This window comes from Caloenas nicobarica, chromosome 2 (assembly GCF_036013445.1).
Source record: "Caloenas nicobarica isolate bCalNic1 chromosome 2, bCalNic1.hap1, whole genome shotgun sequence".
NCBI lineage: Eukaryota > Metazoa > Chordata > Aves > Columbiformes > Columbidae > Caloenas > Caloenas nicobarica.
In genome coordinates this window covers 164,447,683-164,468,390 of record NC_088246.1, presented here as the reverse complement: position 1 = coordinate 164,468,390, position 20,708 = coordinate 164,447,683, and the positions used below count along the sequence as shown (strand labels likewise).

General features: G+C 54.7%; 5 protein-coding genes across 5 annotated transcripts; all 5 read left to right on the top strand.

The window, feature by feature from the left end:
- The first annotated feature begins 694 nt into the window (after window positions 1–694).
- On the top strand, window positions 695–1,021 carry LOC135985482 (feather beta keratin-like). Its single transcript, XM_065628849.1, has one exon. It carries the CDS (start codon window positions 695–697, stop codon window positions 1,019–1,021), a length of 327 nt encoding a protein of 108 aa, XP_065484921.1.
- Window positions 1,022–4,398: 3,377 nt separating this feature from the next.
- On the top strand, window positions 4,399–4,725 carry LOC135985810 (feather beta keratin-like). Its single transcript, XM_065629438.1, has one exon. It carries the CDS (start codon window positions 4,399–4,401, stop codon window positions 4,723–4,725), a length of 327 nt encoding a protein of 108 aa, XP_065485510.1.
- A 3,378-nt stretch (window positions 4,726–8,103) lies between these two features.
- On the top strand, window positions 8,104–8,430 carry LOC135986287 (feather beta keratin-like). Its single transcript, XM_065630236.1, has one exon. It carries the CDS (start codon window positions 8,104–8,106, stop codon window positions 8,428–8,430), a length of 327 nt encoding a protein of 108 aa, XP_065486308.1.
- An 8,246-nt stretch (window positions 8,431–16,676) lies between these two features.
- LOC135986288 (feather beta keratin-like) lies at window positions 16,677–17,003 on the top strand. Its single transcript, XM_065630237.1, has one exon. The coding sequence runs from the start codon at window positions 16,677–16,679 to the stop codon at window positions 17,001–17,003; it is 327 nt and encodes a 108-aa protein (XP_065486309.1).
- A 3,378-nt stretch (window positions 17,004–20,381) lies between these two features.
- On the top strand, window positions 20,382–20,708 carry LOC135985120 (feather beta keratin-like). Its single transcript, XM_065628098.1, has one exon. The coding sequence runs from the start codon at window positions 20,382–20,384 to the stop codon at window positions 20,706–20,708; it is 327 nt and encodes a 108-aa protein (XP_065484170.1).

The following is a 20,708-nucleotide window of genomic DNA, read 5'->3' as shown; positions in this document are numbered from 1 at the left end:
TTCCAGAAGCCCAGCACAGCTCCAAAGCCCAGACCAGTCTGCCAGCGCTGCAAGGAAATGAGGGCCCCTCCACACAATGCAACCGCAAACCACACGGATGCCGTGGCTTGACCTCACCGACAACACCCCACCTCTCCTACACTTTGGCCGCGTCCTCTGCCCGCCCTGACATGCGCCATTAACACCAAGTCTTCAGCCTCTAATGCTCGCACTTCAAAGCTGCCGCGAGGGCCAACTGGACACATCCGCAAGACAAGAACAAGAAATTAGAGTGTTGTGGGAAGGAAAACACACCCTCCTCATTCCTGGCCAGGCTGTGGCATCCAACAGCTGCTGGCTGCAAAATGCCGTCATGCGCAAAGGCTGTCCCGCCCAGCCAGGACCAGCATAATAGCCTGCCCCGCGCCTCTCTCCCTCACACACTTCTCCTGACGCCTTCTCCTCCCTCCGCGCTCAACAAGGTGAGCCTCAGCCCCCTTCCCCTCCTTCTCCTGCCCCGCCTGGCCCCTCTCTTGCAGCACGCTCTGCCCCCAGCCTCAGCAGCCCTCACGCCTCCCCACCGCCACGCTCCCCACAGCCCCACACCAGCCTCCCCACTCCCTCGCCCTCCTGCAACACCGCTCCTCGCACCCCCACGCCCCTGCGCTTGCTCAACAGCCTCTCGTCCCTTCCAGGGCCCCTCCGCACCACACACATGGCCTGCTACGACGTCTGCCGCCCCTGCGGACCCACCCCGCTGGCCAACAGCTGCAACGAGCCCTGTGCCCTGCAGTGCCAGGACTCCCGCGTCGTCATCCAGCCTCCCGCCGTGCTGGTCACCCTGCCAGGACCCATCCTCACCTCTTACCCCCAGAGCACCGCTGTCGGATCCTCCTCATCGGCTGCCGTGGGCAACGAACTTGGTGCCCAGGGAGTTGCCATCAACTCCGGCGCCTTTGGCTACGGCTACGGTTTCGGAGGCCTGGGCGGCTTCGGAGGCCTGGGCTCCTGCGGCGGCAGAAGGGGCGGCTACATCTGCTAAGGGCTGTCGCTACCACCCCTGACCGACACCACCTACCGCATTGAAGCTACAGCATGGATTGTGGACTCACCACTGGACCCTTCTTGGCACATGGACCTGCTGGCCATGCCTCCTCCTCTCAGGGCACCAAGCATGGAAGCAGGGAAGGCGTCAGCCACAGCTGCCTGCAAACATGGCCCTTGGACCTTCTCCTCTTCTCCCACATCTTTCTTTGAGCTTCAACTTGCTCTCTTCCACTTGGTGCTCCAGCCTTTTCATTTTTTTCCCTCAATAAAGTTCTCTTGCATCCCAGTCTGAGATGTCTCCTCTTGCTTTCTTCTTCCATGGTTTGTCCAGTCTCACCTGGCACAAAGCCTGGGCTCAAGGAGCCATCATGGTGGGTGGAAAAGAGCTACAAGATGTCTCTTAGGAAATATGCCATCAGGAACACCACCCACATGCGCCTGGTGGCCTGCCTGGCCCTGCCTATCACACAAACCCTTCACTTGCCCAAGGAAAAGGCTTGGACGCGCTCATGCGCTTCTACCCTGGCCTCTCACCCAGTCTCCCCATGGCAGCACGTACTTGTCCAAATTACTTCCCCAGCACCACTCGCTGCCCATCACAGCAAACAGAATCATTGACTGCACAAGGAACCTCTGGACATCATCTCGTTCAACCCAACCTGCTACCGGCTCAAGCATGAGCAGCTCAAGCGGGCTGTCCATGCACTTTCCAAACAGATGTTCAGTATCTCCGAGGACAGAGTCTCCAGTATCTCTCTGTGCAAGCGGTTCCACTTTTTGAGCATCCTCTCACTGAAAAAGTGTTGCCTTGTCCTCCAAGGAAATGGCACGGCTTCTCAACTCTCCCCATTCACCCTTGGCCTGGCCGTGGGCACCTATGACAAGAGTCTCATTCCCTTCTCCTTGTTCCCTTTCACTTGAGTATTTAGACACACTGATGACAACTCCTTGTGCTGCCTTGTCTCCTGTCTCTAAAACCCTCCCAGCTCTCTCACCTTCAGCTCATACGAAGGATGTTCCAGTACCTTCGGCATTTCAGTGGTCCCGCACTACTCTCCCTCCACTAAGAGGGAGAGTAACACTTGTAGCACTGGGGGAGCTCTTACCTTGACACAAGACGAAACAAGGGGTCTCATCAACACTGAAAGACAGCATGACCACCTTGAAACCCACTGGCAATGCTCATCCCAAAGCTGCCCTGGAGAATCTCGGCTTCTTTTCACACAAGGCTGCATTGTTGCCTCCTTGTCGGCTTTTCCTCCACCAGCACCACAAAGTCGTGCGCAGAAAGCTGCTTTCCAGCCTGTCAAACCCCAGCATGTCCTGAGGCCCTGTGCTAGGGAATCATATTGATTGGAAAAGACCTAGAGGATCACTGAGTCTAACCGGTAACCCCACACTATCAAGCCCACCTCTAAATCATGGCCCTAGGCACCTCAACTACGCATCTTTTCAACCCCTCCAGGGATGGTCACTCCACCACTGCCTTGCGCAGCCTGTTCCAATACCCGACAACACTTCCTGGGAAGAAGTTTTTCCTAATATCCAATCTAGACCTCCCCTGGCACAACTTGAGGCCATTTCTACTTGTTCTGTCACTTGTTACTTGGGAAAAGAGACTGAATCCCTTCCTCACTACAACCTCTTTTTGAGCAGTTGCAGAGAGCAAGATGTCTCCTCTCAGCCTCCTTCTCTCCAGGCTGGACCCCCCAGGTCCCTCAGTTGCTCCTCATCACACTTGTGCTCCAGACTTTTCACAAGCTTCTTTCCCCTTCTCTGAACTCACTCCAGCACCTCAAGATCTTCCTTTTCCTGACGGGCCCAAAACTGGACACACCATTCAAGGTGTGGCCTCACCAGTGCCAAGGACAGGGGATGGTCACTGTCCCGCTCCTGCTGGCCACACTAGTGCTGACGCAAGCCAGGATGCTGCTGGTCGTCCTGGCCACCTGTGCGCACACTGGCTCATATTCAGCTACTGTCGACCAACAGCCCCAGGTCCTTATACCACCGAGCAGCTTTCCAGCCACTCTTCCAAAAGGGTATAGCATTCATGGGGCTGTGGTGACCCAAGTGCAGGACCCGACACTTGGCCTTGTTGAAGCTCATGCAATTGTTCCCAGCCCAGGGATCCAGCCTGTCCAGGGCCCTCTGTAGAGCCTTCATAGTGCCAAGTGAGTCAACACTCCTGCCTAACTGGGTGTCATCTGCAAACGTACTGAGGGTGCACTCAATCTCCTTGTCCAGATGAAGGAGAAAGACATTAAACACAACTAGCCCCAGTACTGAGCCCTGAGGCAAAGCACTTGTGAATGGCCACCAAATGGATTTAACTCTAGTACCACAACTCTTGGGGCTCAGTCATCCAGCCAGTTTTTCAGTTTTTGAGGACTACGGCTGTCCAAGACATGAGTAGCCACTTTCTCTGGGAGAAACAGTGTCAGCTTGTCGTCTACACACAAACACTGTCTATGTAGCAGGAGTAATCTTCTAGAACCTCGTCACAGCTTCCAACCGTGTAGTTCCTTCACTAATAAAACCTTGACACATCAACCCTGCACACCCAGCTCATAAGAAAGACACACACCAAGACACACATAGAGCACAACGAGCGTGGAAGGAAAGGCTTAGTGGGATGGAAGCAAGAAGGGCAGGGATCCCACATCATGGACAATGCAATTCCACAAGCCCAGCACAGCTCCAAAGCCCAGACCAGTCTGCCAGCGCTGCAAGGAAATGAGGGCCCCTCCACACAATGCAACCGCAAACCACACGGATGCCGTGGCTTGACCTCACCGACAACACCCCACCTCTCCTACACTTTGGCCGCGTCCTCTGCCCGCCCTGACATGCGCCATAAACACCAAGTCTTCAGCCTCTAATGCTCGCACTTCAAAGCTGCCGCCAGGGCCAACTGGACACGTCCGCAAGACAAGAACAAGGAATTGGAGCATTGCGCAAGGAAAACACACCCTCCTCATTCCTGGCCAGGCTGTGGCATCCAACAGCTGCTGGCTGCAAAATGCCGTCATGCGCAAAGGCTGTCCCGCCCAGCCAGGACCAGCATAAAAGCCGGCCCCGCGCCTCTCTCCCTCACACACTTCTCCTGACGCCTTCTCCTCCCTCCGCGCTCAACAAGGTGAGCCTCAGCCCCCTTCCCCTCCTTCTCCTGCCCCGCCTGGCCCCTCTCTTCCAGCACGCTCTGCCCCCAGCCTCAGCAGCCCTCACGCCTCCCCACCGCCACGCTCCCCACAGCCCCACACCAGCCTCCCCACTCCCTCGCCCTCCTGCAACACCGCTCCTCGCACCCCCACGCCCCTGCGCTTGCTCAACAGCCTCTCGTCCCTTCCAGGGCCCCTCCGCACCACACACATGGCCTGCTACGACGTCTGCCACCCCTGCGGACCCACCCCGCTGGCCAACAGCTGCAACGAGCCCTGTGCCCTGCAGTGCCAGGACTCCCGCGTCGTCATCCAGCCTCCCGCCGTGCTGGTCACCCTGCCAGGACCCATCCTCACCTCTTACCCCCAGAGCACCGCTGTCGGATCCTCCTCATCGGCTGCCGTGGGCAACGAACTTGGTGCCCAGGGAGTTGCCATCAACTCCGGCGCCTTTGGCTACGGCTACGGTTTCGGAGGCCTGGGAGGCTTCGGAGGCCTGGGCTCCTGCGGCGGCAGAAGGGGCGGCTACATCTGCTAAGGGCTGTCGCTACCACCCCTGACCGACACCACCTACCGCATTGAAGCTACAGCATGGATTGTGGACTCACCACTGGACCCTTCTTGGCACATGGACCTGCTGGCCATGCCTCCTCCTCTCAGGGCACCAAGCATGGAAGCAGGGAAGGCGTCAGCCACAGCTGCCTGCAAACATGGCCCTTGGACCTTCTCCTCTTCTCCCACATCTTTCTTTGAGCTTCAACTTGCTCTCTTCCACTTGGTGCTCCAGCCTCTTCATTTTTTTCCCTCAATAAAGTTCTCTTGCATCCCAGTCTGAGATGTCTCCTCTTGCTTTCTTCTTCCATGGTTTGTCCAGTCTCACCTGGCACAAAGCCTGGGCTCAAGGAGCCATCATGGTGGGTGGAAAAGAGCTACAAGATGTCTCTTAGGAAATATGCCATCAGGAACACCACCCACATGCGCCTGGTGGCCTGCCTGGCCCTGCCTATCACACAAACCCTTCACTTGCCCAAGGAAAAGGCTTGGACACGCTCATGCGCTTCTACCCTGGCCTCTCACCCAGTCTCCCCATGGCAGCACGTACTTGTCCAAATCACTTCCCCAGCACCACTCGCTGCCCATCACAGCAAACAGAATCATTGACTGCACAAGGAACCTCTGGACATCATCTCGTTCAACCCAACCTGCTACCGGCTCAAGCATGAGCAGCTCAAGCGGGCTGTCCATGCACTTTCCAAACAGATGTTCAGTATCTCCGAGGACAGAGTCTCCAGTATCTCTCTGTGCAAGCGGTTCCACTTTTTGAGCATCCTCTCACTGAAAAAGTGTTGCCTTGTCCTCCAAGGAAATGGCACGGCTTCTCAACTCTCCCCATTCACCCTTGGCCTGGCCGTGGGCACCTATGACAAGAGTCTCATTCCCTTCTCCTTGTTCCCTTTCACTTGAGTATTTAGACACACTGATGACAACTCCTTGTGCTGCCTTGTCTCCTGTCTCTAAAACCCTCCCAGCTCTCTCACCTTCAGCTCATACGAAGCATGTTCCAGTACCTTCAGCATTTCAGTGGTCCCGCACTACTCTCCCTCCACTAAGAGGGAGAGTAACACTTGTAGCACTGGGGGAGCTCTTACCTTGACACAAGACGAAACAAGGGGCCTCATCAACACTGAAAGACAGCATGACCACCTTGAAACCCACTGGCAATGCTCATCCCAAAGCTGCCCTGGAGAATCTCGGCCTCTTTTCACACAAGGCTGCATTGTTGCCTCCTTGTCGGCTTTTCCTCCACCAGCACCACAAAGTCGTGCGCAGAAAGCTGCTTTCCAGCCTGTCAAACCCCAGCATGTCCTGAGGCCCTGTGCTAGGGAATCATATTGATTGGAAAAGACCTAGAGGATCACTGAGTCTAACCGGTAACCCCACACTATCAAGCCCACCTCTAAATCATGGCCCTAGGCACCTCAACTACGCATCTTTTCAACCCCTCCAGGGATGGTCACTCCACCACTGCCTTGCGCAGCCTGTTCCAATACCCGACAACACTTCCTGGGAAGAAGTTTTTCCTAATATCCAATCTAGACCTCCCCTGGCACAACTTGAGGCCATTTCTACTTGTTCTGTCACTTGTTACTTGGGAAAAGAGACTGAATCCCTTCCTCACTACAACCTCTTTTTGAGCAGTTGCAGAGAGCAAGACGTCTCCTCTCAGCCTCCTTCTCTCCAGGCTGGACCCCCCAGGTCCCTCAGTTGCTCCTCATCACACTTGTGCTCCAGACTTTTCACAAGCTTCTTTCCCCTTCTCTGAACTCACTCCAGCACCTCAAGATCTTCCTTTTCCTGACGGGCCCAAAACTGGACACACCATTCAAGGTGTGGCCTCACCAGTGCCAAGGACAGGGGATGGTCACTGTCCCGCTCCTGCTGGCCACACTAGTGCTGACGCAAGCCAGGATGCTGCTGGTCGTCCTGGCCACCTGTGCGCACACTGGCTCATATTCAGCTACTGTCGACCAACAGCCCCAGGTCCTTATACCACCGAGCAGCTTTCCAGCCACTCTTCCAAAAGCGTATAGCATTCATGGGGCTGTGGTGACCCAAGTGCAGGACCCGACACTTGGCCTTGTTGAAGCTCATGCAATTGTTCCCAGCCCAGGGATCCAGCCTGTCCAGGGCCCTCTGTAGAGCCTTCATAGTGCCAAGTGAGTCAACACTCCTGCCTAACTGGGTGTCATCTGCAAACGTACTGAGGGTGCACTCAATCTCCTTGTCCAGATGAAGGAGAAAGACATTAAACACAACTAGCCCCAGTACTGAGCCCTGAGGCAAAGCACTTGTGAATGGCCACCAAATGGATTTAACTCTAGTACCACAACTCTTGGGGCTCAGTCATCCAGCCAGTTTTTCAGTTTTTGAGGACTACGGCTGTCCAAGACATGAGTAGCCACTTTCTCTGGGAGAAACAGTGTCAGCTTGTCGTCTACACACAAACACTGTCTATGTAGCAGGAGTAATCTTCTAGAACCTCGTCACAGCTTCCAACCGTGTAGTTCCTTCACTAATAAAACCTTGACACATCAACCCTGCACACCCAGCTCATAAGCAAGACACACACCAAGACACACATAGAGCACAACGAGCGTGGAAGGAAAGGCTTAGTGGGATGGAAGCAAGAAGGGCAGGGATCCCACATCATGGACAATGCAATTCCACAAGCCCAGCACAGCTCCAAAGCCCAGACCAGTCTGCCAGCGCTGCAAGGAAATGAGGGCCCCTCCACACAATGCAACCGCAAACCACACGGATGCCGTGGCTTGACCTCACCGACAACACCCCACCTCTCCTACACTTTGGCCGCGTCCTCTGCCCGCCCTGACATGCGCCATAAACACCAAGTCTTCAGCCTCTAATGCTTGCACTTCAAAGCTGCCGCGAGGGCCAACTGGACACATCCGCAAGACAAGAACAAGAAATTAGAGTGTTGTGGGAAGGAAAACACACCCTCCTCATTCCTGGCCAGGCTGTGGCATCCAACAGCTGCTGGCTGCAAAATGCCGTCATGCGCAAAGGCTGTCCCGCCCAGCCAGGACCAGCATAAAAGCCGGCCCCGCGCCTCTCTCCCTCACACACTTCTCCTGACGCCTTCTCCTCCCTCCGCGCTCAACAAGGTGAGCCTCAGCCCCCTTCCCCTCCTTCTCCTGCCCCGCCTGGCCCCTCTCTTCCAGCACGCTCTGCCCCCAGCCTCAGCAGCCCTCACGCCTCCCCACCGCCACGCTCCCCACAGCCCCACACCAGCCTCCCCACTCCCTCGCCCTCCTGCAACACCGCTCCTCGCACCCCCACGCCCCTGCGCTTGCTCAACAGCCTCTCGTCCCTTCCAGGGCCCCTCCGCACCACACACATGGCCTGCTACGACGTCTGCCGCCCCTGCGGACCCACCCCGCTGGCCAACAGCTGCAACGAGCCCTGTTCCCTGCAGTGCCAGGACTCCCGTGTCGTCATCCAGCCTCCCGCCGTGCTGGTCACCCTGCCAGGACCCATCCTCACCTCTTACCCCCAGAGCACCGCCGTCGGATCCTCCTCATCGGCTGCCGTGGGCAACGAACTTGGTGCCCAGGGAGTTGCCATCAACTCAGGTGCCTTCGGCTATGGCTACGGCTTCGGAGGCCTGGGCGGCTTCAGAGGTCTGGGCTGCTTCGGCGGTAGACGGGGCGGCTACATCTGTTAAGGGCCATTGAAGCTATGGCATGGATTGTGGACTCACCTCTGGATCCTTCTTGGCACGGGGACCTGCTGTCCACGGCTCCTCCTCTAAAGGAGGGAGGAAGATCTTGGTGCTCTGGCAACATCTAGGTCACAGAAGCAACCTCAGCTGATGGTCGCCCTACGTGCAGCTTATACTTGTCACCTTCTACTTGGCACTCCTGCCTTTGCACTCTTTTTTTTTCCTCAATAAAGTTCTCTTGCATCCCAGCCTGACACGTCTCACTTTACTTTCTTCTCTCAAGGATCCTCCAACCTCATACAGCACAATGCCATGGCTCAAGAAGCAAACTGGATAGGGGGAAACGGGCCACAAGACCTCTCCCAGGAAATATGGCACCACCTAGACCACCAAGAACACAGACCAGTATTCTGGAGGTCTTCCAGAATATGACACAAGCCCATCACTGGATCAAAGAAAGACTTCGACACGAGAACACTCTCCTCAACATGCCTCTGATGAGACCTCCCAAGGCCAGCACACACTTGACTATCTTTCTTCCTCAGCACGGCTGTCCGGCTCTACCACAAGCACAATCACAGAATCATTAAGTATTTATACATTCCTCATGGGTTTGCGGGTCCTGCCAAGGCTGTGGTCCAACACAGGCTTCATACAGGGTCACGCCTCCTGTGGGTGCACCCACCTGCTCCAGCGTCACGTCCTCCACGGGCTGCAGGTGCTTATCTCCTCCACTGTGGACATTTCCTCCACTGTGAACCTCCACGGGCTGCAGGGGGACAACCTGCTTCAGCCCAGTTCTTCACCACAGGCTGCAGGGCAATCTCTGCTCCACAACCTACAGCACCTCCTGCTCCTCCTTCTTCACTCACCTTGCTGTCTCTAGAGATTTGTCTCCCACCTTTATTCCCTCCTCTCTTCCAGTTACTATTCTGAAGTAGTTTTTGCCCCTTCATAAACATGTTTTCGCAGAGGTGCTACCGCCATTGCTGACTGGCTCAGCTTTAGCCAGCAGTGGGTTTCCCTTGGAGCTGGCTGGCCAGTCTTGTAGAATCATGGAATTGTTTGAGTTACAAAATAACTTTCCAGATCATCAAGTTCTGCTGCCAGCCTAACAATACCAAGTCTACCACTAACCCCTGTCGTCAAGCACCACATGTACACAGCTTTTACACACCTCCAGAGAGGGTGACTCCACCACTGCCCTGGGCAGCCTGTTCCAATGCCTGAAACCCTTTAGGGGAAGGCTTTTTCCCTAATAGCTGTACTAAGCCTCCCCTGGGGCAACTTTAAGCCACTTTCTCCAGTTCTGTCACTTCCCAGAAGAGACCAACACCCTCCGCTCTACGACCTCCTTTCAGGCAGTTGCAGAGAGCGAGAAGGTCTCCTCTCAGCCTCCTGTTCTCCAGACGGAAACCCCCAAGTCCCTCAGCTGCTCCCCATCCCACTTGTGCTCCAGACTTTTCACAAGATTCCTTCCCCTTTTCTGAACTCACTCCAGCACCTCAAGGTCCTTCTTGTCATCAGGGGCCCAAAACCAAACCCCAGATTGCAGGCATGGACTCAGGACCCACCTCTGGACCCTTCTTGGTACGTGGACCTGCTGTCCATGGCTCCTCCTCTAAAAGAGGCAGGAAGATCTTGGTGCTCTGGCAAGATCTATGTCACACAAGTGACATCATCAGATCGTCACCCTGTGGTCAACTTATACTTGTGATCTTCTACCTGGTGCTCCTGCCTTTTCTCTCTTTTTGTTCTTCAATAAAGCTCTCCTGCATCCCAGCCTGAGGCGCCTCCTTTTCCTTTTTTCTCCTGAGGTTATTCCATCCTCACTCAAAGCAATGACAGGGCTCAATAGGCCATCGGAGTAGGTGAACATGCACCACAAGACCTCTCCTCTGAAACACGTAACCAGCATGACCACCACCAAAACAAGCTGTCATCAATGGGGCTTCCATGATGTGGCACAAGACTATCACTAGCTCAGACCAATACTTTGACCCGATAATGTCCCCCTGAACATAATTCTAACGACATCTCCCCATGCCAGCACACACCTGACTCTCTTCCCCAGTATGAGCCTTTGGTCCTCCTGGTTAACAGAATCTCAGAATCATTTAGTGTTGCAGGAAAGTCTGGAGAGCATGTGCTTCAACCCACCTGCTAAGGCAGGGACACCCAGAGCATGTTGTCAGTGACCATGGTCGCTCAGGGCTTCAGTGTCTCCCAGGATGGAGTCTCCACCACCTCTACTCCATAGTCCCAGCTCTCTCAGCCTCTCCTCAGGTGGAAGATATTCCAGTCCATTTAGCAATTTGTGGCCCTGCACTGGTCATGCTGCACCAATTCCATGCCCTTCTTACAATGGGGATCCCCAACCTGCCCACAAGACCCCACATGGGAACTCACCAGGGCTGAGGAGAGAGGAAGGATCACATCCTTCAACCTCCTGGCAGCACTTTTCCCAATGCTGCCCTGGAGACTGGTGGACCCTTTTCCCTCAAGGGTTCATGCCCAACTCTAGGTCTATTTGTTCTTTACAAGGACTACAAGTTGCTTCTCTGCTAAGCTGCTTTCTATCCAACTGCCCCCCAGCCATTCCTTCTGGCAGCACTGACTCCTCCCCAGGAACAGCACTTGGCTTCTCCCTTTGCTCGGCTCCATGAGATTCCTCTGTGTCCAGTGCAAGGAAATCAAGAAGCTCCCTGAGCAATTGTGGGTTCAAACCACCTTTCCCCATGGACTTATGCACATCCAGATATACAACCCCCGCTTCTGAGGGACAGACATGAGTCCACCTGGCTCACCAGCACCCCCAGCCCAGCCCTGCACGGGCCCAACCTGCCTCTTGCCTGCCAGCCACTCCAGCACCATCAACACAGATGCACAGAGACCCTTCCTGCCCCACCTCATCTTGCTCACCAACAAAAACTGCTCACACAGTGAACAAACATCTCGACACTCACCTCCACTGAATTCAGCAGGTTTGGGGAGTCTAGAGAGCTCCTTACTCACTGCAAGCCAGCCAACGTTATCCCAATTTAAAAAAAGAGTGTGAGTGAAGCACCAGGAATCTGCAGACCTGTTAGTCTGACCACAGTACCTGGAAAATTATGGAGAAGATCCAACTGAGTGCTGCTGAAAGGCATTTAGGGATAATGTATTCATCAGGTAGAGTCAACAGAGGTTCATTGAGGGAAAATCCTGCTTAATTCCATATCCTTCTACGATAAGGTCACCTGCCTCGTGGATGAAGGGAAAGTAGAGGATGTAGTTTTTCTGGGTTTTAGTAAAGCTTTTGATCCTGTCCCCAGTAGGGGAGTACTGTGAGCTCTTCTGAGTCCCACAGTTTACGAAGGACCTGAAGGTACTTGAAGGCACCAGGAGTTCAGCAACAACGCTGGTGAAAGGGCTGGAAGGCATATCTTAGGGAAGCAACCGAGGACACTGGGCTTATCTCGTTGGGAGAGAAGGAGGCTGAGGGGTGACCCCATTGCTCTCTGTAGCTTCCTGAGGAGGGGACGTGGAGAGAGAGGTGCTGAGCTCTTCTCCTTGGGATCCAGTGACAGGACACATGGGAATGGTTCAAAGCTGAATCAGGGAGGTTCAGACTATATTAAGGGAAAGATATATTTACTGAGGTGGTGGCCAAACACTGGAACAGGCTTCCTAGAGAGCCGGTCGATACCCCAAGTCTGTCAGTGTTTCAGAGGCATTGGGACAATGCCCCCATTATCTTGCTTTCACTTCTGCTCAGCCCTGAAGTGGTCAGGTTTTTCTCATCACTTAAAAGAATGAATCCTGTCTGCATTTGCTAACCTAAAGATTTGTAAATCCTTTCAGTTTTAGGTCAGCCTGCTGATAGAACAAACAGAAGAATGACACCTAATCACGAACTACAGACACCACTGACTGTGCACATGTAGACATTTGGAAGCCTGCACAAATAGTTAAGTCCTGCTTTAAAACGTATCTCAAGACAGTTGGATTAAGTGTCCTTCAGCTGAATGTTGCTCATTATACCAACCACGCACACCCTGGAAGCCACGGCACGGACTGAGGACACGCACCTCTAGGCCCTTCCTGGCACACGGAGCTGCTGTCCACGGCTCCTCCTCTCCAGGCACCAAGCACAGAAGCAGGGAAGGGACCAGCCTGGGCTGCTGCCAAACGTGGCCTGTGGACCTTCTCCTCCCTCTTCCTTCATTGCACCTCAGACTTGCTGTCTTCCACTTAGCGCTCCTGCCTTTTCACTCTTTCCCCTCAATAAAGTTCCCTTGCATCCCAGATTGATATGCCTTGTCTTCCTTTTTTCTTTCCTTTTTTCTCCCAAACCACTTCCAACCTCATCTGGCATGAAGCCAGGGCTCAAAAGGCCATCACAGTGGTTGGAAAAGTGCCACAAGACCTCTCTTAGGAAGCATGTCTTCAGGTACAACACCCAAGGACCAGCTGGTCTTCCAGGCTGTCACACAAGCCCTTCACTCCACCCAACAATGGCTTGGACACGCTCATGCACTTCTACCCTGGCCTCTCACCCAGGCTCCCTATGGCAGCACGTACTTCTCCAACTCTCTTGCCCAGCACCACTCGCTGCCCATCACAGCAAACAGAATCATTGACTGCACAAGGAACCTCTGGACATCATCTAGTTCAACCCAACCTGCTTGAGCATGGTCAGCTCAAGCGGGCTGTCCATGCAATGTCCAGTCAGATGTTCTGTATCTCCAAGGATGGACACTCCAAGATCTCTTTGTGCAACCTGTTCCACTGCTTGACCACCTTCTCAGGGAGAAAGGGTTGTCTTCTCCTCCAAGGAAACGGCACGGCTTCTCTGCTTTCTCCATTCACCCTTGGCCTGGCCGTGGGCACCAATGTCACGAGTCTCATTCCCTTGTCCTTGTTCACGTCACTTAGGCATTTAGACACATTGATGACATCTCCTCTATGCGACCTGTCCTTGTGCCTGAAAAACCTCCTAGCTCTCCCACCTTCTCAGCACAGGAAGGATTCTCCAGTCCATTTAGTGCCTCAGTGGCCCAGTTCTTGACTCGCTCCACTAAGTTCACGTCCTTCTTCCACTGAGGAGCCCTCAGCTTGACACACAGCTTCACATGGGGCTTCACAAGCACTGATGAGACAGCAAGATCACCTCCGCTGACCTGCTGCCAACGCTCATCCCAACGCTGCCCTGGAGAACCTTGACCTCTTTTGCCACAAGGCTGCATTATTGCCTCCTTGTCAGCTTTTCCTCCACCAGCACCACAAAGTTGTGCTCAGCAAAACAGCTTTGCATCCTGTCGACCCCCAGCATGCCCTGGGGCCCGGCACCATTGAATCATAGAACCATTTTTATTGGAAAAGACCTATGATCACTGAGTGTAACCATGTAGCCAGCATGGTCAAGCCCGCCTCTAAACCATGTCCCTAAGAACCTGGTCTACATGTCTGCTAAACACCTCCAGGGATGGTGACTCCACCACTTCCCTAAGCAGCCTGTTCCAGTGCCTGACAGCCCTTTCTGGGGAAGAAATCTTTCCTAATATGCAGTTTAAACCTCCCCTGGTGCCACTTGAGGCAACTTCCTCTCATCTTGTTGCTTACTTCTTGGGAGAAGATACCAACCTCCCCCTCGCTACAGGCTCATTTCAGGTAATTTTAGAGAGCAAGGAGGTCTCCCTTCAGCCTGCTTTTCTCCAGGCAAAACATCCCCAGGTCCCTCAGCTTCACACCATCAGATCTGTCCTTCGACCCAGCTTTGTTGACCTTCTCTGAACTCGCTCCAGCACCTCAAGGTCTTTCATGTCATGAGAGGCCCAAAACTGAACCCAGGATTCGAGGTTTGGCCCCACCAGTGCCCAGGACAGGGGGACAGTCACTGCCCTCCTCCTGCTGGCCACACTAGTACTAGCACAAGCCAGGATGCTGGTGGACCTCCTGGCCACCTCAGCACACTGCTGGCTCACATTTAGCCATCTGTCAACCAACACAAGCAGGACCTTTGCTGCCAGGCAGCTTTCCAGCCGCTCTTCCCCAAGCCTGTAGTGTTCACGGGGTTGTGCTGACCCACGTGCAGGACCCGGCATTTGGCCTTGATGAACCTCATGCAATTGGTCTCAACCCATTCATCCAGCCTGTCCAGGGGCCTCTGCAGAGCCTTCCTGCCCTCCAGCAGATTAACACTCCCACCTAACTTGGTGTTATCTGCAAAAAAGAGCACACCAAATCGATCCCTCATCCAGATCATGGAGAAACATGTTAAACAGAAATGGCCCGAGTAATGAGCACCGGGGAACACCCCTTGTGACCGGCCCCAACAGAATTTAACTCCAGTCACCACAACTCTTCAGGCCCAGCCATCCGGCCAGTGGTTTAGCCTGAGTAGAGGATGACTGTCCAAGCCATGAGCAGCCACTTTCTCCTGAGGAAACAGCGTCAAAGGCCTTACTATCATCTTGGTAGACAAAATCCACAGCCATTCCCTCATCCACTAAGCGGGTCACATTGTCATAGAAGAGATGAGGTGAGTCAGGCAGGACCTGCCTTTTATAAACACACGCAGACTGGGCCTGATCACCTGCTTGGTTGTCCTCTATGTGCAGCATGACGCCACACCACATGATCTGCTCCATGACCTCACCCGGCACCGAGGTCAGACTGACAGGGTTTTAGCTCCACAGATCCTCCTTCCTGCCCTTCTTGTAGATAAGTATCACATTTGCCAACCTCCAGTCAACTGAGACCTCCCTGGTGAGCCAGGACTGCTGAGAAATGATGGAAAGTGGCTTGGGGAGCACCTCCAGCAGCTCCCGCAGTACCCTTGGTTGGTTCCCATCAGGCCTCACAGACTTGTGTGTGTCTAACTGGTGTAGCAGGTCACCAACCATTTTCTCTTCGATTTCGGGGGCTTCATTCTGCTCCTCATCCCTGTCTTCCAGCTCAGAGGGCTGGGTACACAGAGGACAACTGCTCTTCCTATTAAATACTCAGGCAAAGAAGACATTAGGGCCTTTTTTTTCATGCTGTGTCTCTATGTTCCTCCAGACACCCTATAAAGGATGGAGATTCTCCTTACCCTCCTTTTGCTGATGATGTATGTCTAGAAACAAATTTTATTCTCTTTTAGGACAGTAGCTAGATTAAGTTCCAGCTGGGCTTTGGCAATTCTCATTTTCTCCCTGCATACCCTCATGACACCTCTGTTAGTGCTCCTGAGTTATCAGCCCCTTCTTCTAAAAGTCATAAACTCTCTTAGTTTTCCTGAGAACCAGCCAAAGATCTCTGTTCACCAAGGATGGTCTTCTTCCCCGCAGCCTCATACTTTTGCACATGTGGACTCTCTACCGAACATGGCAGAATCTTCTGAAACCTCATGTCAGAAACCACTCCTGTGGCTCCCACGCTATCAAACCCTTGCCACTCAAACCCAATACAACCGGCTACAAACTTAAAAGCAAGACATCCACAGAGTACAATCAAGAAGGAAGGCCAAGCCTAAAGACAGGCTTAATGAGATGGCAGCAAGACACAGAGGTTCCAAACCACATGGATAAGGATGTTCCTAGAGCCTGGTACAGCTCCAAAGCCCAGACCAGCCTGCCAGGGCTGCGAAGAAATGGGGCCCCTCTTCGGAACACACCGCAAACCACACAAGTGCCATGCGATGACCTCACCGACGACACCCCACCTCTCCTACACTTTGGATGCGTCCTCTGCCCGCCCTGACATGCGCCATAAACACCAAGTCTTCAGCCTCTAATGCTCGCACTTCAAAGCTGCCGCCAGGGCCAACTGGACACGTCCGCAAGACAAGAACAAGAAATTGAAGCATTGCGCAAGGAAAACACACCCTCCTCATTCCTGGCCAGGCTGTGGCATCCAACAGCTGCTGGCTGCAAAATGCCGTCATGCGCAAAGGCTGTCCCGCCCAGCCAGGACCAGCATAAAAGCCGGCCCCGCGCCTCTCTCCCTCACACACTTCTCCTGACGCCTTCTCCTCCCTCCGCGCTCAACAAGGTGAGCCTCAACCCCCTTCTCCTCCTTCTCCTGCCCCGCCTGGCCCCTCTCTTCCAGCACGCTCTGCCCCCAGCCTCAGCAGCCCTCACGCCTCCCCACCGCCACGCTCCCCACAGCCCCACACCATCCTCCCCACTCCCTCGCCCTCCTGCAACACCGCTCCTCGCACCCCCACACCCCCGCGCTTGCTCAACAGCCTCTCGTCCCTTCCAGGGCCCCTCCGCACCACACACATGGCCTGCTACGACGTCTGCCGCCCCTGCGGACCCACCCCGCTGGCCAACAGCTGCAACGAGCCCTGTTCCCTGCAGTGCCAGGACTCCCGCGTCGTCATCCAGCCTCCTGCCGTGCTGGTCACCCTGCCAGGACCCATCCTCACCTCTTACCCCCAGAGCACCGCTGTCGGATCCTCCTCATCGGCTGCCGTGGGCAACGAACTTGGTGCCCAGGGAGTTGCCATCAACTCCGGCGCCTTTGGCTACGGCTACGGCTTCGGAGGCCTGGGAGGCTTCGGAGGCCTGGGCTCCTGCGGCGGCAGAAGGGGCGGCTACATCTGCTAAGGGCTGTCGCTACCACCCCTGACTGACACCACCTACCGCATTGAAGCTACAGCATGGATTGTGGACTCACCACTGGACCCTTCTTGGCACATGGACCTGCTGGCCATGCCTCCTCCTCTCAGGGCACCAAGCATGGAAGCAGGGAAGGCGTCAGCCACAGCTGCCTGCAAACATGGCCCTTGGACCTTCTCCTCTTCTCCCACATCTTTCTTTGAGCTTCAACTTGCTCTCTTCCACTTGGTGCTCCAGCCTCTTCATTTTTTTCCCTCAATAAAGTTCTCTTGCATCCCAGTCTGAGATGTCTCCTCTTGCTTTCTTCTTCCATGGTTTGTCCAGTCTCACCTGGCACAAAGCCTGGGCTCAAGGAGCCATCATGGTGGGTGGAAAAGAGCTACAAGATGTCTCTTAGGAAATATGCCATCAGGAACACCACCCACATGCGCCTGGTGGCCTGCCTGGCCCTGCCTATCACACAAACCCTTCACTTGCCCAAGGAAAAGGCTTGGACACGCTCATGCGCTTCTACCCTGGCCTCTCACCCAGGCTCCCCATGGCAGCACGTACTTGTCCAAATCACTTCCCCAGCACCACTCGCTGCCCATCACAGCAAACAGAATCATTGACTGCACAAGGAACCTCTGGACATCATCTCGTTCAACCCAACCTGCTACCGGCTCAAGCATGAGCAGCTCAAGCGGGCTGTCCATGCACTTTCCAAACAGATGTTCAGTATCTCCGAGGACAGAGTCTCCAGTATCTCTCTGTGCAAGCGGTTCCACTTTTTGAGCATCCTCTCACTGAAAAAATGTTGCCTTGTCCTCCAAGGAAATGGCACGGCTTCTCAACTCTCCCCATTCACCCTTGGCCTGGCCGTGGGCACCTATGACAAGAGTCTCATTCCCTTCTCCTTGTTCCCTTTCATTTGAGTATTTAGACACACTGATGACAACTCCTTGTGCTGCCTTGTCTCCTGTCTCTAAAACCCTCCCAGCTCTCTCACCTTCAGCTCATACGAAGCATGTTCCAGTACCTTCAGCATTTCAGTGGTCCCGCACTACTCTCCCTCCACTAAGAGGGAGAGTAACACTTGTAGCACTGGGGGAGCTCTTACCTTGACACAAGACGAAACAAGGGGCCTCATCAACACTGAAAGACAGCATGACCACCTTGAAACCCACTGGCAATGCTCATCCCAAAGCTGCCCTGGAGAATCTCGGCCTCTTTTCACACAAGGCTGCATTGTTGCCTCCTTGTCGGCTTTTCCTCCACCAGCACCACAAAGTCGTGCGCAGAAAGCTGCTTTCCAGCCTGTCAAACCCCAGCATGTCCTGAGGCCCTGTGCTAGGGAATCATATTGATTGGAAAAGACCTAGAGGATCACTGAGTCTAACCGGTAACCCCACACTATCAAGCCCACCTCTAAATCATGGCCCTAGGCACCTCAACTACGCATCTTTTCAACCCCTCCAGGGATGGTCACTCCACCACTGCCTTGCGCAGCCTGTTCCAATACCCGACAACACTTCCTGGGAAGAAGTTTTTCCTAATATCCAATCTAGACCTCCCCTGGCACAACTTGAGGCCATTTCTACTTGTTCTGTCACTTGTTACTTGGGAAAAGAGACTGAATCTCTTCCTCACTACAACCTCTTTTTGAGCAGTTGCAGAGAGCAAGACGTCTCCTCTCAGCCTCCTTCTCTCCAGGCTGGACCCCCCAGGTCCCTCAGTTGCTCCTCATCACACTTGTGCTCCAGACTTTTCACAAGCTTCTTTCCCCTTCTCTGAACTCACTCCAGCACCTCAAGATCTTCCTTTTCCTGACGGGCCCAAAACTGGACGCACCATTCAAGGTGTGGCCTCACCAGTGCCAAGGACAGGGGATGGTCACTGTCCCGCTCCTGCTGGCCACACTAGTGCTGACGCAAGCCAGGATGCTGCTGGTCGTCCTGGCCACCTGTGCGCACACTGGCTCATATTCAGCTACTGTCGACCAACAGCCCCAGGTCCTTATACCACCGAGCAGCTTTCCAGCCACTCTTCCAAAAGCGTATAGCATTCATGGGGCTGTGGTGACCCAAGTGCAGGACCCAACACTTGGCCTTGTTGAAGCTCATGCAATTGTTCCCAGCCCAGGGATCCAGCCTGTCCAGGGCCCTCTGTAGAGCCTTCACAGTGCCAAGTGAGTCAACACTCCTGCCTAACTTGGTGTCATCTGCAAACGTACTGAGGGTGCACTCGATCTCCTTGTCCAGATGAAGGAGAAAGACATTAAACACAACTAGCCCCAGTACTGAGCCCTGAGGCAAAGCACTTGTGAATGGCCACCAAATGGATTTAACTCTAGTACCACAACTCTTGGGACTCAGTCATCCAGCCAGTTTTTCAGTTTTTGAGGACTACGGCTGTCCAAGACATGAGCAGCCACTTTCTCTGGGAGAAACAGTGTCAGCTTGTCGTCTACACACAAACACTGTCTATGCAGCAGGAGTAATCTTCTAGAACCTCGTCACAGCTTCCAACCATGTAGTTCCTTCACTAATAAAACCTTGACACATCAACCCTGCACACCCAGCTCATAAGCAAGACACACACCAAGACACACATAGAGCACAAAGAGCGTGGAAGGAAAGGCTTAGTGGGATGGAAGCAAGGGGGGCAGGGATCCCACATCATGGACAATGCAATTCCACAAGCTCAGCACAGCTCCAAAGCCCAGACCAGTCTGCCAGCGCTGCAAGGAAATGAGGGCCCCTCCACACAATGCAACCGCAAACTACACGGATGCCATGGGTTGACCTCACCGACAACACCCCACCTCTCCTACACTTTGGCCGCATCCTCTGCCCACCCTGACATGCGCCATAAACACCAAGTCTTCAGCCTCTAATGCTCGCACTTCAAAGCTGCCGCTGAGGCCAAGCAGACACGTCCGCAAGACAAGAACAAGGAATTGGAGCATTGCGAGAAGGAAAACACACCCTCCTCATTCCTGGCCCGGCTGTGGCATCCAACAGCTGCTGGCTGCAAAATGCCGTCATGCGCAAAGGCTGTCCCGCCCAGCCAGGACCAGCATAAAAGCTGGCCCAGCGCCTCTCTCCCTCACACACTTCTCCTGACGCCTTCTCCTCCCTCCGCGCTCAACAAGGTGAGCCTCAGCCCCCTTCCCCTCCTTCTCCTGCCCCGCCTGGCCCCTCTCTTCCAGCACGCTCTGCCCCCAGCCTCAGCAGCCCTCACGCCTCCCCACCGCCACGCTCCCCACAGCCCCACACCAGCCTCCCCACTCCCTCGCCCTCCTGCAACACCGCTCCTCGCACCCCCACGCCCCTGCGCTTGCTCAACAGCCTCTCGTCCCTTCCAGGGCCCCTCCGCACCACACACATGGCCTGCTACGACGTCTGCCGCCCTTGCGGACCCACCCCGCTGGCCAACAGCTGCAACGAGCCCTGTTCCCTGCAGTGCCAGGACTCCCGCGTCGTCATCCAGCCTCCCGCCGTGCTGGTCACCCTGCCAGGACCCATCCTCACCTCTTACCCCCAGAGCACCGCCGTCGGATCCTCCTCATCGGCTGCCGTGGGCAACGAACTTGGTGCCCAGGGAGTTGCCATCAACTCAGGTGCCTTCGGCTATGGCTACGGCTTCGGAGGCCTGGGCGGCTTCAGAGGCCTGGGCTGCTTCGGCGGTAGACGGGGCGGCTACATCTGTTAA